We start from the raw sequence: 14,950 nt of genomic DNA, 5'->3' as shown, positions 1-14,950 counted from the left end.
GAAGGTTTACAAACCAATATTATTTTAAATCAGATGGATCTTTTTTCTGTTTATTCATTTTTTAATCTGAACATCAGTCAGTTTCAGCATACATGATTTTGTTAGACTTTCTCTACATTAGTGTGTTGATTTTAATGTGTGAAGCTACCATAATTACTAATGGATCACTGCGATTTGTGCAGCTTTCCATCAGTAATTAGAGAAGAGCTTAAAGAGGGTGAGTGTATGAACACACCACAAAGACGACAAAAACATAAGAAAACATAATTCAATCTTTTGTTGAAGGAATATTGATATATTTAGTTCTCAAAGTTTAAAGCAGCGAAGATTAAAGTGCAGACAAGAGACGTAGTAAAATACAATAATGAAAAGTATTTTAAATATGCAGTTGTATACACAAAAAACAAATAATCAATTAATGTATCAATTTCAGTTTGCCTGTTTTAAACCTGTATGGAGATGAAAAAGTCGAAATGGTTTGGTTTTGTTCTTTAAGTTAGTTTTCTATATTACCATTTTCCCCCCCTTTTCCAAAGGAATGACCACCATTGCTCTTTGAAAGATGTCCTCCTGAATAGTGACTCTCTCTCTTCTCAGGCAGCGGCCATCCACCCAGACTGCGCCCTGGTGGTTCAGCACATGAAGGCTCAGGAGGACTGTATCCAGATCCTCAAACAGGAGGAGAGAAACGACTCCACCAGGACAGGTCTAGTTGATTCTTCTCTTCTCCACCTTCTTCTTCTTGAGAGCCCATTTAATCCCCCTAAATTTGAAAAAGGACATTTTTAAACTTTCCCTGTCCTCTCAAAGACAAATGGTCAGTAATGAGATCCTGATTTGAAATTGAACTCCTTTTTCCCTTTCCTTTTTTTGATGGATGCTGCTTTCAGAGATAATACATTCCAAATACATACCTTATATTTTCTAATTCTTTAAAATCAGAGCTGGACATATTCTTAGCTCTATATATCCTACGCATATGTGAATATTCTCCTTTAGTGCGGATCTTCGGGCGATGTACGTGTAACTTTTCTCAAATAATCTAAAAAGACAAGTTTGGTTTTACCATATTCCTCATTCCGGCTTAAAAAGACTCCACAGCGGGATGAATCATTTTACTACCACAATCCCCCTCCACGCTTCACCTCTCCGCTCGTGGGTTGTAGTGCTCAGGATCAAGCTCGGCCCTCAAGGCAAGTCCCTTTTGGAATGTCGTCGACTCGTAGTGCAAATTATTGCATTTCCGCTTTTTCTCTTCTTGGCCGTTAAAAAGTACTGGATTCCTCTTAAGAACACAACTTGCTCATTGATCAACTATATTTATTTCTGTATCATCATTGTTATCTAACCCAGAGCCTTAGATTACTCACCCATAGCATTATATTGTGTTTCATTCCTCTTGCACTATGTTGTCTTGTTGTCCATTGTCAAACTGTCTGCTGTCATGCTCCCACCGCCAGGTCTAATTCCTTGTTTGTCTGACATTTATTAAGGTAATAAATGTTTCCTGACGCCTGAAAACTCATTTTAAAAAGAGTGGTTTTGCAAACAAGTAAATAGCTGCTGGCAATTGTACTACCCAAAATAATATCAGTGATGGAGGTGGACCAATACAGGGCCAAATCTTTCCTCTGGTCTTTCCACGGCTTGCGCCCGTGATTGAAAAAATGTTAACGAATATGAGGGACAACATTTCTTTTAAATATACAATGTGCGGGGTTCAAATAACTGCTGCATAATATTTTGTCCACCTTTTATAGTGTTGCTGAACATTTGCATGGAATGAAGTGAGTGTAATTTACCAGAGAATGATGAACTGATATATTCCCTTTTTGTTGAGATGCTTTTTGGGGGTTGCCTTTGTCATTTTTCAACAGTACAGAGTCAACAGTCTCTTCCTGCAGCAGGAATGCTCATTGGCCTTTTAATGCGTGAAGACATTAAATCGGCTTAAACTCACTTTTGACGAATCTTGGTGTTCTTAAGTTACAGCATGCCTGATGTTTAATTGTATTTATGCTGTTAATAGTAATCATGTCAGCACTGTCTGTGCAGTCTGTGTAGCATAGTGCATTATTCAAGGCTCTCTGGAGCGGCAGGCTGCCTTCCTTTGGCAGATAATTGCGTTTCTTCAAAAGCACAGTGAGGCTATTGGTACCTGGTTGTACCGACCTTCCCCCCGGTAGAACAGGCAAAACAATCAAGGAAACTAATCAGGTGTGGAGATGCCCCGGATTAAAAGCAGTGATTGACCAACCTGGCTCGGCGCTCTTCGGGCTCGTGCGTTTCAGGTAGGAGGTGAGCTGACCGAGTCAGAGGAGATTCATCCGTTATCCTCCCTCCAATAGCTCAGAAAAATGAACAGGCTGTCCTGCAGGAGGGAGCTGCTGTCTGAAAACGTCTCAATTACACACCAAATATGAATGTTCTTTGTTCTGAAGTGTTTTCGAGGAGTGACATGGTCATTCCGGGAAGGCGAGCGTCGGCCCTCGCCTCGCTCCGTCTTTGTTGAAACCACTCGTTCGGCGAGACGGTCGTACGCTGGTGCCCACGACGCAGCTGGTGTGGCTCAGAAGTAATTGCATCATTTGTCACCCTTTCCTGTCTGATCATCCAAAGCAAAGATGTGCCAATTAGTATTTGAAGCGGCAGGTATGAGCCCCTTCAAGCCCCGGAATGAACACAGACAGAAGCAGACTGATGCTCATCCTAACGAGGGTGTGCTGATGGATGGAGCTGCTGCCATTGACTTTTTATTTATTTTGATCTATGGTCAGCGCTGCATTAAAAGGATTAGATTAAAAGGGACTAAACAATCAGTAATCACACAGTGGAGGTATAATGAATACGTTTAAAAAATTGTATAGATGAAATATGATGTCATAATTAAACTGAAAGGTGGATTTCAATAGTGCATTCATAGTCAGTTAAGGGCCAAGCAGTTAAGAGCAGATAAAGAATGGGCCACTGATAGCGAAGCATGAGCGAAGTAGACAATAATGCCGACAGGATTTTATTTGAAAGCATTCACAAGAACAGCTCGCCCTCCCGTGGGACCTTTAGCTAAGGCCATGATGTGGCATGTGTGACTCACAGACCTTTAGCTAAAGGTCTTTTCGTCAAACATCCCAGAGCAACATTAATTCATCAACTCGCTCTATCGACTGCGACAAATAGTTCACAGAGTGCCCTCCTCTTAAGTAAACATAGTATGAAACCAAATGGCAACAATAAGCCAGGACAAAGCTATGTGAGAAACATGCTCATTTGAATGCATTGTAGATGCAGAGTGGACTTCACTTATAAAAAAAGAGCATCACTCAGAACATCCTTGTTCTTGCTGCTTCACTCATTCTGGGACGGTGTGTTTGACCGGAGCGATCTCAACAGTGGCTGAAATATCTGCTGACTGACGTTTTCAGGTGGCCCTCGGGAGCTTAGCTTATCAAGGTTATGCGGAAGCACATTATTGAGAAATTCAATAATAAATCACTGAATAAATTAGAAGAAGCCAGGTGGTATGGTATTTAAACTTGGTAGCTTAGGGAGAATATTAGATTGCCATGGCCCCTGCAGTCATTGTTTTCCTACACATATAGATAATGTATATTCTTTATCTTTTTTTTTCTTCTCCACTCTATTTTGTAAAGCTTTGTATTCAAGCACTACAAGCCAGTTTCAGCCGTTATAATTTATGTGGACATATAACATGTTCTGCAAAATAACAAGAAGTTACCAGGCCATAGACAACCGTATTCACACGTTTTGGAATTGATATAGTTACATTGGTATTTCTCGTTAATATGATGGCCTTATATTGTCTTGAGTGTCTTTGTGTCTCTTAGAGTGATATATGGAGGCCAAGCAGTTGCCTAATTGAGGGAATTGCTGCGGAATCTTGGTGTTGAGCTTCCACTCAACACGGTTTACTTCTCATTGTGGTTGTTTTGCATCTTTTGGACATTTAATTAGCTTTGAGCTCATTTTTTCTGGGAACTCTGGTTGCTCCTTCCACCCACCCCTCGAGCCAAAAACCTGTTTTTTCATTCAGATTTAAAGAATTTAATTTAAAAAAAGAAAAACCATTTCTACTCTATGCATGACCCATTTTCGTTATCTTTTCCATGGGCATAACTTTATTTGGAGGCAATTTCACTACACGACCACGTCTACCCTGAATACAGCAAGTATCCCAAAGCAGGTTGTTGGTTTGAATATGAGACCCAACAGGTGCATTTAGGGTACTCTTTTCATCTTCAAATCCATTTAGACTAATGCATCAGGATTCATCAAGAGTGAAAGAACCCATCATCACGTGCCTGATGTAGAAAGAACAGATACGTGGAATAAAAAGAAGTGGCAATGCGGCTCCTGAAATACTGATCGTGCTCTGCAGGCGCAATGTCACAATGGTCTGCACATTTTGCAGGTGTTAGTGTGGTTTGTTACATTTGGTCACCAGTAATGGATAAAAAAGAACGGCAGCACCATAACAGGTCAAATCGCACTTTCACATTCACCTGTCTTCCTTGAGCAGTAAACAAGTGTCCACTTCAGAGACAGGGCCGACTCGTCTTCATGTCCAGTCCCTCAGGAGACTCCATCACAGCATAAATAAGGGATGTCAGTGGCAGAGGGGAAATGAGGAAGTAATGCAAGAGTGAACACTGAGATGGGATTAAAAATCTTGTCCTTTTCCAGTAAGACCGACGGTAAACAACAGCCTGCCTTGTGAATGTAATTACCCTAATTGTCATTTTCATAACCAATTACAGCGATCAAATATCTAGTGTGGGAAGTAACACAGTACATTTCTTTACAAATGGAGACCTAACAGGTCAACTTTAAATAGGAGTGGTATTTATAATCGTTAATCAAGTCAAAATGCAAATCATAATAAATTAAGTCATTGCTTTCCAGTTTTCTCTGACTAATGCAGTGGCAGTCTTAAACAGGCTTGTTCTCAAATGACCATTTGTTTTTTTTATTTCTCCCAATTTTAAGGTAATGATTCTCTTTATGTGCAAATCTTTCAGCTTGTGCTCAAAAGAACCTTGAGCGTCTCCTAAGATTTGAAAGTTTAGCTCGGGCCAATTTCTCTCCCGAAGAAAAGCACAGGAAATTGCAGCAGTAGGTGTTCTCTGGAGAGGCCTTTCCATGGATCTTAAATATCAGTCTCTGAGATACTATAAAAGGCTTTAGAGATAGCAACGGGCATGATACATTTAAAATATCAGCTTATCATTCCACTCTGTCAATCTGCAGTAGAAACCACAGACTGACAATTTGCTCTATAAATATCATGCAAAATATAACCTTGTCTCTAGTTGTGTCACCGTATAATATTGAGATTCAACATTTGGCTGTGCCTGGATAGTGAGTGTCAGCTGTTGATGGGGGACAGTCCAGTTTGGGTTTATGAAGCAGGAGGTGAATTCGATGGCTGCTGTCTAATCAGAACATAAAATCCTTTTTTTCCATGTTCCCCAAATCTGTCACGGAAACTAAACAAGAACCGTCCACGATTTCACTCCTTCCTCCTCATATTCTGCCTCTTCCTTATCACAAATATTTGTGATTAAAGGGTAGATATGTTTTGCATATATCCAATTGGAACCTTAGCTCCTGTACTATTTTTAGAAATATCACAGCACCAGAAATGTCCATGACAAACAGAAGAAAAAAGTTTCATCGAGCCATTACAACAATGAAAGGTGCAGTGAGAGGGGCAATAAGAGGGACAGAATAATGGGGACTGTAGGTGAAGGGTAGGTACAGTGCATCCGATTAGATTGACGATAGGTCGATCTAATTCTGAAATATCGTCTGACCCTTTCGAAATGAAAAAGAAGCTCGCCTCATAACTTGTACCTAGTGTTTATTATACGGTAGATCCCATCCCAAGTGCCCGAGTGGGAAATCATTGTTTAACTGCCACAAAGCAAACACAACCACATTCGATGGATGCCGTGCTCAAGCTAATAATATACTACATTATTGTATACTATATAATGCTGTCTTGTAATCGAGCAGAGGTCATTGGTGTCATTCTAAGCCGTTCTGATGAGGCTGTGTTTGTCTGAAAAATGATGTAGGGACAAACATCGATGTTTATGACATCTGCAGTAATATTTACAGCAATGCAATCAACGCATTTCTTTACCAACGTACCTGTGTGAGCATAATGATGCTGTTGAAGTTGAACCTAAGCCTGTGAGTGTTACTCAGATCATCAGATGTGAAGGACCAGCCTAGTTGTCCCGTCAGCTCTCCATGCTTTCCATTGCCTTCAGATACACAAGGACAGTTCACAATAACTTGCCATTTCCAAGCGGTTCGGGTGTCACCAGCAGCTGTAACTGTTGGTGTTGGTGTACAAACAGCCAGTTAAATATGCATGTCAAAAATGTCACTTCAAAGCCATATTCATCCAGCTAGATGTTTGTCCATCAGAGAACCTCCAGCACTGAATGAGTGGTGGTTTGCGCTGCCGTTTTAATTGACACAGGGCCAAGCAGCTTTGATGTGTGAGGCGTCTTGGTGGCATTACTGCTCCGTCTAACCCCCTCTCCACATCGCCTTCGTTCACAGGGACGGAGGCTGCAGAGATAACTTGTCAGCAATGTGAGGGGGAATGGAGATAGGAAGCGTGGGCAGAGAGGAGGCTTGAGGACGAGACCTTAGTGCCTCAATTTCCCAGACTGGGGGAAACCGCCTTGAACGATTACACCCGGCGAATGAGTTTCTGTACAGAAAGAATTATTCTTAATTAGCTTTATGAATGGATAGTTAACCTCAGCATGTACTGTTGTTAAGAGGTATTCAAGGTCAAACAAGCCACTCACCAAATGAATTTTAAGTGAGCTGCATAAAAAGAAGAAAAAAATGGATTGATCCCTCTGTCTACAGCAGGGATGTCAAACTCATTTCAGGTTTGGGCCAGATACTGCCCACTTTGATCAAAAGTGGGCCGGACCATTAGTTTGCCTGAATAATAAGTATTACGAGCAGTAGCGATAACCACACGGCTACTGCGTTACTCACAGAGTGCGACCCCTAGTGGACTTTCTAGGAATAGCAGCTACTTTAATAGAAATGCAATTCATGTCTATCTGTAATTCTCACAATAGCAAAGTCATCCGGGAGGCCGCACTGGATCCCACGGAGGGCCGGATTTGGCCCGCGGGCCTTGAGTTTGACACATGCGATGTATTGTCAGGATTAAAACTAATGCTGCAAAAGTCTCATTTGGTTGCAAAATGACATATGTCCTATGACCTTTTAAATTGAAACACAGTGCCAGGTGAACCTGTCCACCTTTTTTCTGAATCGACTTGTTTAATTCCTTAAAACCCTCTTTATTTTGCCTTGATTCCGCCACAGCCTTCTTCATTACATCTCAACTTATATCAATCTTCCATCTCTGGATACTAAAAGCGTATGACCATGTTAAATACAGCCCTCTGACCACTGGCGCAGCCTCCCTGAACAGGGAGCTGATCACCTTTGGTTGTTGTCATTGTGTCTCAGGTTGTCCCACAGCGTGGGACGAGATCCGTTGCTGGCCTCCTGCAGGTGTGGGACAGGTGGTCAGCGTCTCGTGTGCCACTGTGTTCCAGCTGTTCGCTAACAACCAAGGTAAACATCTCCGACTCATCTTTTACATACGTGCATCATATGCAATCATGTTTTGCCTTTCAAAGAACTTATTTTATTGTATTATTGTTTTATATCATCCCAACAACAACAAGCAAACATTTTGACATCATGACAAAAACATATTTATTTGTTGTTTTTGCCAATACATTGCAGGTTATTTCACGATTTGAGGAAATAACTACATTGACTTTTTGTGTCATCCACCATTGCACCATTGTTTGATTTTTGGCCAGGTTATATTTAGATGTCTCCTGGGACAGGTTCTACTCTCTCTGGGTGATTTAGGGAAGCTTGACGTTTTTATATTCGCATCACGTGGTCTCATCTTCTGTGTCTGAACTCAGCTGCCGAGTGCCTTCATTTCCTCAATGTTTACACGACCCCCCACCATCCTCAGACCCCGATCCTATCCAGCTGGCTGGCCCAAAGAAAACAAAATACGCTCAGAATCTCTCATGTACTAACACATGGTAGACAGAGGAAAAGCGCGTTTTTCTGGATATTCTGTGGACGGACAAGGAGATGAAAATCCCAGTTTATCGGATTGGAGTAAAACTTAATTAATCCGATCTTATTGACTTAAAGGGGCTATACGTATCAGCGTGATGTTCAGCGGCGCCGTACTTCATTTGTTTTCAAGCCAAAATATTTGCTCAAGACAACGTGATGATCAGAAACGACAGATTTTGAGCAGCAGTGAGAATGCAAGACAGCACGAAGCAGAGAAGAAGAAAACACCCAGAGCGGTTTAAGTTGGACATTTACTTGTAGAAATAGAAGGCGGAGGGTGCTCAGGACGACCTCATAACTCACATTCAGTGGGTTTCTGGACCCCACTGGATTTACTCCTCCACAAATGCACGGTTAAGTCGAGCGCCTCCACGGTGCAGTTGCAGATCCAGCCTTTCCAACGGAAGGCTGCATTCGGAGAAAATAATGAATTGGAAAATCAAAGAGTTCACTGTGAGAGCCAAGAGCATGAGGAAGGAACTGGCGCTGCTTGTTAAGCAAGGCAGCAAGGGCACCAGCGCCCTCCCTGGAGCCTCGACCCTCAGTCAAACCCAACCATTCACCTACTGAGGATGTGGCTTGAGGCCTGCAGGCTCTGCACGCCACGATATACCGAGGCTAATGCAGCTGGATGACGGTAGCACCACCCACGACTCAAACTCCCACACTGTGCTGGGCTGTGTCGGACAGGCATCTTCACATTGTGCAACTGAGTGTGTTACTTGACTGTAAACCTCTCATCCTCCGTCATGCAAACATGGATTCACACAGAAAACCTTTGTGACCTTGTGTGGGTCACGACAGCCGCGGAGCTGAGTGAGCTCCGTCATTCTTACTTCAGGCAATGGTGGGAGAACATGGCTGCAAATATGCTTCCATTTGAATTGAACATTTTGCAGTCCGACCAGTGCGCTATCAGGGTTACCTGGAACCTCTTGTAAAATGAACGCAGTACATTTCTCATATACTTCTGGATACACAGTGAACCCATGGTAAACGCCTCCTTTAGTCATTGGGTTCAATTGTGGGTTCTGCCGATAAATTCAGCATTAAATTAAAGCTGATGTGCAGAGTATGATCCAAAAAACCTATTGAAAAAGCAGTTTGGCCGCAACCAGTGGGCTTCAGCGACTCAGAGAAGGTGCCCGCGGGCCAATGAAATGAACGGTTATGCGGATAATGGCGTCACATACTGTTCAGACTTAATAACGTCTGTACTTGCATATTGCCTAAATCCGGCCGGCTCAAAGAACTGCAGTTGTTTTTATAGAAAGTTTGTTATTGTGTAGTGTGGTTAAACAGTATTTCTCACATGAGCAGAGCTGAGAACTTCCAGTTTGCACATAGGAAAGGCGTGGGAGTAGATGATGCAATACTTTTTTGTGCTTCACAGTATCTACATCCATCTCGAAACAACTGCCAATTCTGTTAGCATTATGTCTTTTAACCTAAAAATGAAATTTAAAATTGCACAATACGACTATTGCCTAGTTGTTAGAATCACCCTCCAACACGTTAGTGATTGTATTGCCCCGAGCATCTTTAACAAAACCTGCCCTTAAACACATACTTGTTTTCACATGAGCAGAAGAAGGAAACATTCGATTCACACTATTGGAGAGATTCCTTCTTGATTTATCCATCCAGATGGTGACAATGCTTTACCGGCTCCAGAGGCCTCACTTCTGTATTTTGAATGGCAGTTGAGTGTTTAAGTGAATTTCAGGGAGTTCAAGTGTTTGTCATGTGCCCTCTTCATAGGAGATGCGTCTCCAGCCACTCACATCACTAACACGCAGATGCATTTGTACTAATGAAGAGCATTTCCAGCATCTGGGCTCGTGTCCCATGTCATTACAGCTGCACATGCAGAGGGAGAGGTGGTAAAAGAGTGCTTTGGTTCACAAAACTGTTGAGCAGTTTCCCCGGCAAAACTAATAGAATTCATCAAGCTCCACATTCATGACATCCAAACAACAAGCGATAACAAATGGAACATTAATCAACCCCCCAAACCAGATTTGCATATTGTGTGTGACGCTGCGGAGTAGACAATGTGTCCACTGTCTCTTATTGTTAACACATCAAACCTGACTCTACAGCAGGTACTTTGAATTCAATGCATTTTTGTACACATTGTGTGCCCAGTGTACCCTGCACATAACGATCCCCCATTATAGTCTCATACTTACTCAGCCATGCAGCCTGCATCAAAATTTTGGCTTTAATCCCAATTTCATAGAGATACCCCGGGAATTGAAAAATGCAGTTAAAGTTCTAGAAACAACATTCAGCTTGGTTCAGAAAAACCCACAGACATTCATTTGGAGATACTTGCTCTCATGCAGGAGGTTCATTTTTCAAATGGAACTGAGCCATTTAATGAGTTTATCTGACCTTAAATTCTTGTCATGCACCACGGCTAGCAGCTAAATACCATTTTTCTTTTCTGTACGACCTGACAAAGACTTGAGTGTAGTCTGGAGGTGTGTGAGTTACAGAAGCTTGATGAGCAGATGGAGCTAAGGTGTGCCGGTGAATTGGCAGCGGAGAGCCATGCCCTGAACACCACATGCAGACAGGGAGAACAAACAGGGGATCAGACCCGAAACACAGAGAACAGAAAACACTAGCAATGAAGGAGAGTCACGGCCAGACCATGACATCATCAGCACTGACTGGAAGAATATCCAATCAACATTCCACCGCTGTCTCTCCACATTTCCTCGCCAAATGTCTGAAGTGCAATTTAAGTCTAGACTTTCCCCTTATATTTTAATACTTGTCATTGGGTCAGTCGTTTGTCCTCCACTATACTTTACTTCTTTAAGGAGACAGATGAGTGGCAAAAAAGTTCAGCATTTTCAAAGATGAATGTCTGGTCGTTGCGTATTGCGTTTCTCTCCTGGTGTGTCTCTTCTGTCCTTCCCACTGAGAAGTTTACGTGAGGTGTATGCGTGTCCTCAGGTTACATCTACAGGAACTGCACCGAGGACGGGTGGTCCGACCTCTACCCCTCCTACGAGGAGGCCTGCGAGTTCTCAAATTACGAAGAGCCAGAGCCAGAGGTAGATGTTTGAGCCGATTATCTGTGCAGGGAAACAAACTACACACATTCTCATTGGGACCGTCTTCTAGAGCTACACCTTGGTTTTGTATGATGGGTCCTCAAATATCTACCAGCAGATGCTGGAACTGATGCAACATTTGCACATTTTCAATAAGATTTGCTCTATTCTCACAAGGGGTGTTAATTATCCGCCTTGCAACTGGAGCCCTTCCTCATTCACATGATGGCTAGATTTTAGGGCTGGATGACAGACGGCATTTCACATTACTCTAAACTTGTCCGGTTGAGTGTGAAGAGCAGTAAACAGTAAACGCAGTACATGCTAACTTGCCTTTCACCCTTGTTTGTCTTTGGTTGCATTTCAGACGACATACTTCTCCAACTTCAAACAGGTGTACACGGCTGGCTATGCTACATCCCTCATCTCTCTCATATCGGCTATTTTTGTCTTCACTGTGTTCAGGTAACCTTAGACCAGTGGACCACCGAGCCTCCACAGCAGCACTCATTACAGCAAGTTGCCTCGAAGCAAGAGGCGTTTATATGACATGTGCTCAAGTGATGGGGCGTGCTAGCTAGTAATTATAAAACAACGTGATTATTTTTATAGTACTAATTAAACCTGACCTTAAACCAAAACAAGATCTGCCAAAACCTGAAAAGGGATCAGAGCTGTGGTTTTTATTTCTGCTTAAGGGTTAAGGGAATCCCAGATAAACTACATATCGTCTTGCAAAGGGATCTCCCCAGCCGATACGCTAAATTGAACCATGGAAGTATAGTGGAGGTAGCTATCTCTTATTAAAGTTTTGTGAGTGCATCTGGCATCAGTCAGAAAAGTTTCCCTTTGTCCTACAGGAAGTTTCACTGCACCAGGAACTACATCCACATCAACTTGTTTTTCTCCTTCATCCTGAGAGCGAGTGCTGTCTTCATTAAAGATGGTGTCCTTTTTTCTGATGAAAACCTGGACCACTGCTTCATGTCTACAGTGAGTGTGAACCCCTCCCCCCCCCTACAGCTCTATTTCTCACCAGTGAAACAGCCAAAAACAGCGACTCTACTTGTAATGGAGGTCATATATGCATTGACATGCTGGGAGCGACTATTCGTAGCCCATGATGAGTGTTTCTATTCTTATTTGAGTGGTCCCTCTTGTGTGGCGACGAGGGACCAGCATCAGCAAAACCCCATAGTGACTCTGGGGTCAGTAAGGCTATGAGAGAGAGGAGAGGAGAGAAACCAAACATGGTATTCTGACAGAAATACAGGAACCATGATGAAATCTTGATGAGAGGATGATTTTTTATTTTACTCTTGATGACTCGAGACTAAAAAAAACTCTTGATACTCATGCCGTTCTTCTCCTTTCTTTCTGCAGACGTCATGTAAATCAGCCGTGGCCTTCTTCCAGTTCAGCATCCTGGCCAACTACTTCTGGCTGCTGGTGGAGGGCATGTACCTGCAGACGCTGCTCGCTCTCACCTTTGTCTTCCAGAAGAAATACTTCTGGTGGTACATACTCATCGGCTGGGGTGGGAGATCCTTCCCTCTTACCTGTCTCTGTCTCTTGTTAGTTGGCTCTTTACTAATGACCAGGTCGCTCGTTCTGTTCATCCCAGGTCTACCAACCACAATCATACTGGCGTGGATCCTCACTAAAAACTTCTACGACGACAATGGGTGAGCATATCAGTGAGATTGCGCTACATTCGGCACAATAAAGCATTCTCCCAATAAGACCCACTGACATAGTTATGCATTAGACCGCCGCAGGAGCTGCTATTCATGTGGCGTTGATTAAGTACTTTAATTCCGTAGCGGAAGATAATATGTCAACGTTAATTTGGTCTCATCCGCGCCTGGGTGAGAGTCCATGTAAGATTCACCCGTTATTTGAACTGCGTCTGTCCGTCTAATTCAATAGAACAGACATCCCCAAATTCGTCAGTAGAAAACATTTTCCTAACACCTTTGCTCAGCTCATTAGCATAGCAAATCAATTGTTTTTAACACAGCTTCCTGGCAGCTGCGAGCTAGCGGGGCTGACATGGTTTTTTCGTAATTGGATGAGTTAAATTGCACTTCTGTGACTGCCTTGTTTATCTAATTTCTATCCGTTGTGTGTCTCAGGTGCTGGGATGACACAGATGTGTCTTTCATCTGGTGGATCATAAAAGCTCCAATAACTGCCTCACTGCTTGTGAGTAGAGGGCAGCTACAGTGGGAGCGATTGAGGACATATTAGAGCACTCAATCTTGGACGAGGCCTGTAAGGGTCTTCAACCCTATTCGCCCCCTACAGTAGACAGTTATTGTGGGTCCACATCAGACGCAACAATACCTGGTCAAGGAAAGTCGATGCTTTTGAAACATGAAAGCAGGAAAACCCGACACTAACCTTATTTTCATTTGGTCTTTTTCCGCAATTTCAAATGGTTAATGTCCTCGCATTGCAGCCCATTGCAGTCATTAATGTCGGCCAGCGGAGCGACACGAGGGCTGCATGTTTCCCTTATTCACATACTGTCACCCATCAGTGACAAGCCTAAGTGGAAGGAAGCTACGTGCCACACTGCTCGCCCCCTGCGTGCAGGTTGGCAGAATCCTTACTTAGAACATCATCGTCATTCCTCAACATGTAAGACATGTTGCCTATGTTGCTTCTAAAATGTCCGCATATTTTTTGTTTTGCGCAAATCATTTTTAAATGTCCAAGAATGATCTTTAAGGGGTTAGTTTTGCAGAATTTACCATGAAAGAGCTTGACCTTACGCGGAGCTCATGTGGGTGAAGCTATGGTGTTAGGTAGGTATGCATTCTCCATTAATCAGCTCCGTTAGTTGCACTGGCTGGAAGGGGGACACATGCATCGACAGTCTCTTGTCACTGCAAGTACAATGCGATAATACAGACAGTATGCCAGCAAATTTGTTGTGGTTCTTTTGCATTTTTCTGGACAGCGCTTTTGACGTTTGTTTCAATGTAGGTGAACTTCCTCATCTTCATCAATGTGATCCGCATTCTGGTCCAGAAGCTGCGCTCACCCGGTGTCGGCGGCAACGACGCTAGTCACTTTAAGTGAGGAGAGAACACTTTATTCTCCAAAGGAGGACAAACATTCAACATGTGTTCATCCGGGGTCTTTTTTCACGATGTGTGCAGACGGCTGGCCAAATCCACTCTGCTCCTCATCCCTCTGTTCGGGATGCATTACATGGTGTTTGCCTTTCTGCCAGAAAACACGGGAGCAGAAGCTCGAATATTTATAGAGCTTGGCCTTGGATCCTTTCAGGTAAAACAACACTAGAAAATAAAGGTTAGAGTATTACTTTGGTATCTGTCAACCTGGACCCTGTTGTCTCCAAGAATCTGTCATGTGAGTGGTCACGTATGATGGAGCACACTGCAGGTGGCAGGAGCTGAACGGGCTGCAATGTGATTTAAATTTGGTCCAGTGGGAGGCTGAGATTGTTGACCTGATCAGAAAAAGGTTCTATTGCCTCTGGAGAGTGACGATTTCAATGGCAAAAACAAGCATTTGTGGTGGATGTAAGACAACGACAAAATTGGACTACTTTCAAAAACGTGGAATATTTGTCCCCATCAGTATCCCAAAATAAAATATGCTTTAATAGGGACCAGGTTTAAAGATAACAAAAGTTCCCCTTTAACTACATGAAACTAAGACTTTTTCCGACCAAGTGTCAG

The 14,950-nt window shown here is 42.8% G+C and overlaps 1 protein-coding gene across 1 annotated transcript in view; it reads left to right on the top strand.

Annotated features, from left to right (window-relative positions):
- Positions 1–14,950, top strand: part of ghrhrb (growth hormone releasing hormone receptor b) — a 28,809-nt gene that overhangs the window by 9,878 nt on the left and 3,981 nt on the right. The window contains exons 2-11 of the mRNA XM_037470182.2: positions 598–706; positions 7,531–7,638; positions 11,137–11,237; positions 11,605–11,702; positions 12,098–12,230; positions 12,621–12,774; positions 12,862–12,922; positions 13,373–13,442; positions 14,229–14,320; positions 14,405–14,534. Coding sequence (XP_037326079.2) covers positions 598–706; positions 7,531–7,638; positions 11,137–11,237; positions 11,605–11,702; positions 12,098–12,230; positions 12,621–12,774; positions 12,862–12,922; positions 13,373–13,442; positions 14,229–14,320; positions 14,405–14,534 — 1,056 coding nt within the window. The remainder of the gene's footprint in view (positions 1–597; positions 707–7,530; positions 7,639–11,136; positions 11,238–11,604; positions 11,703–12,097; positions 12,231–12,620; positions 12,775–12,861; positions 12,923–13,372; positions 13,443–14,228; positions 14,321–14,404; positions 14,535–14,950) is intronic.

The sequence above is a fragment of the Pungitius pungitius genome, chromosome 7, assembly GCF_949316345.1.
Source record: "Pungitius pungitius chromosome 7, fPunPun2.1, whole genome shotgun sequence".
Lineage (NCBI taxonomy): Eukaryota > Metazoa > Chordata > Actinopteri > Perciformes > Gasterosteidae > Pungitius > Pungitius pungitius.
Note: the sequence above shows the minus strand (reverse complement) of the source record. Positions and strands in the feature narration are given on the sequence as shown.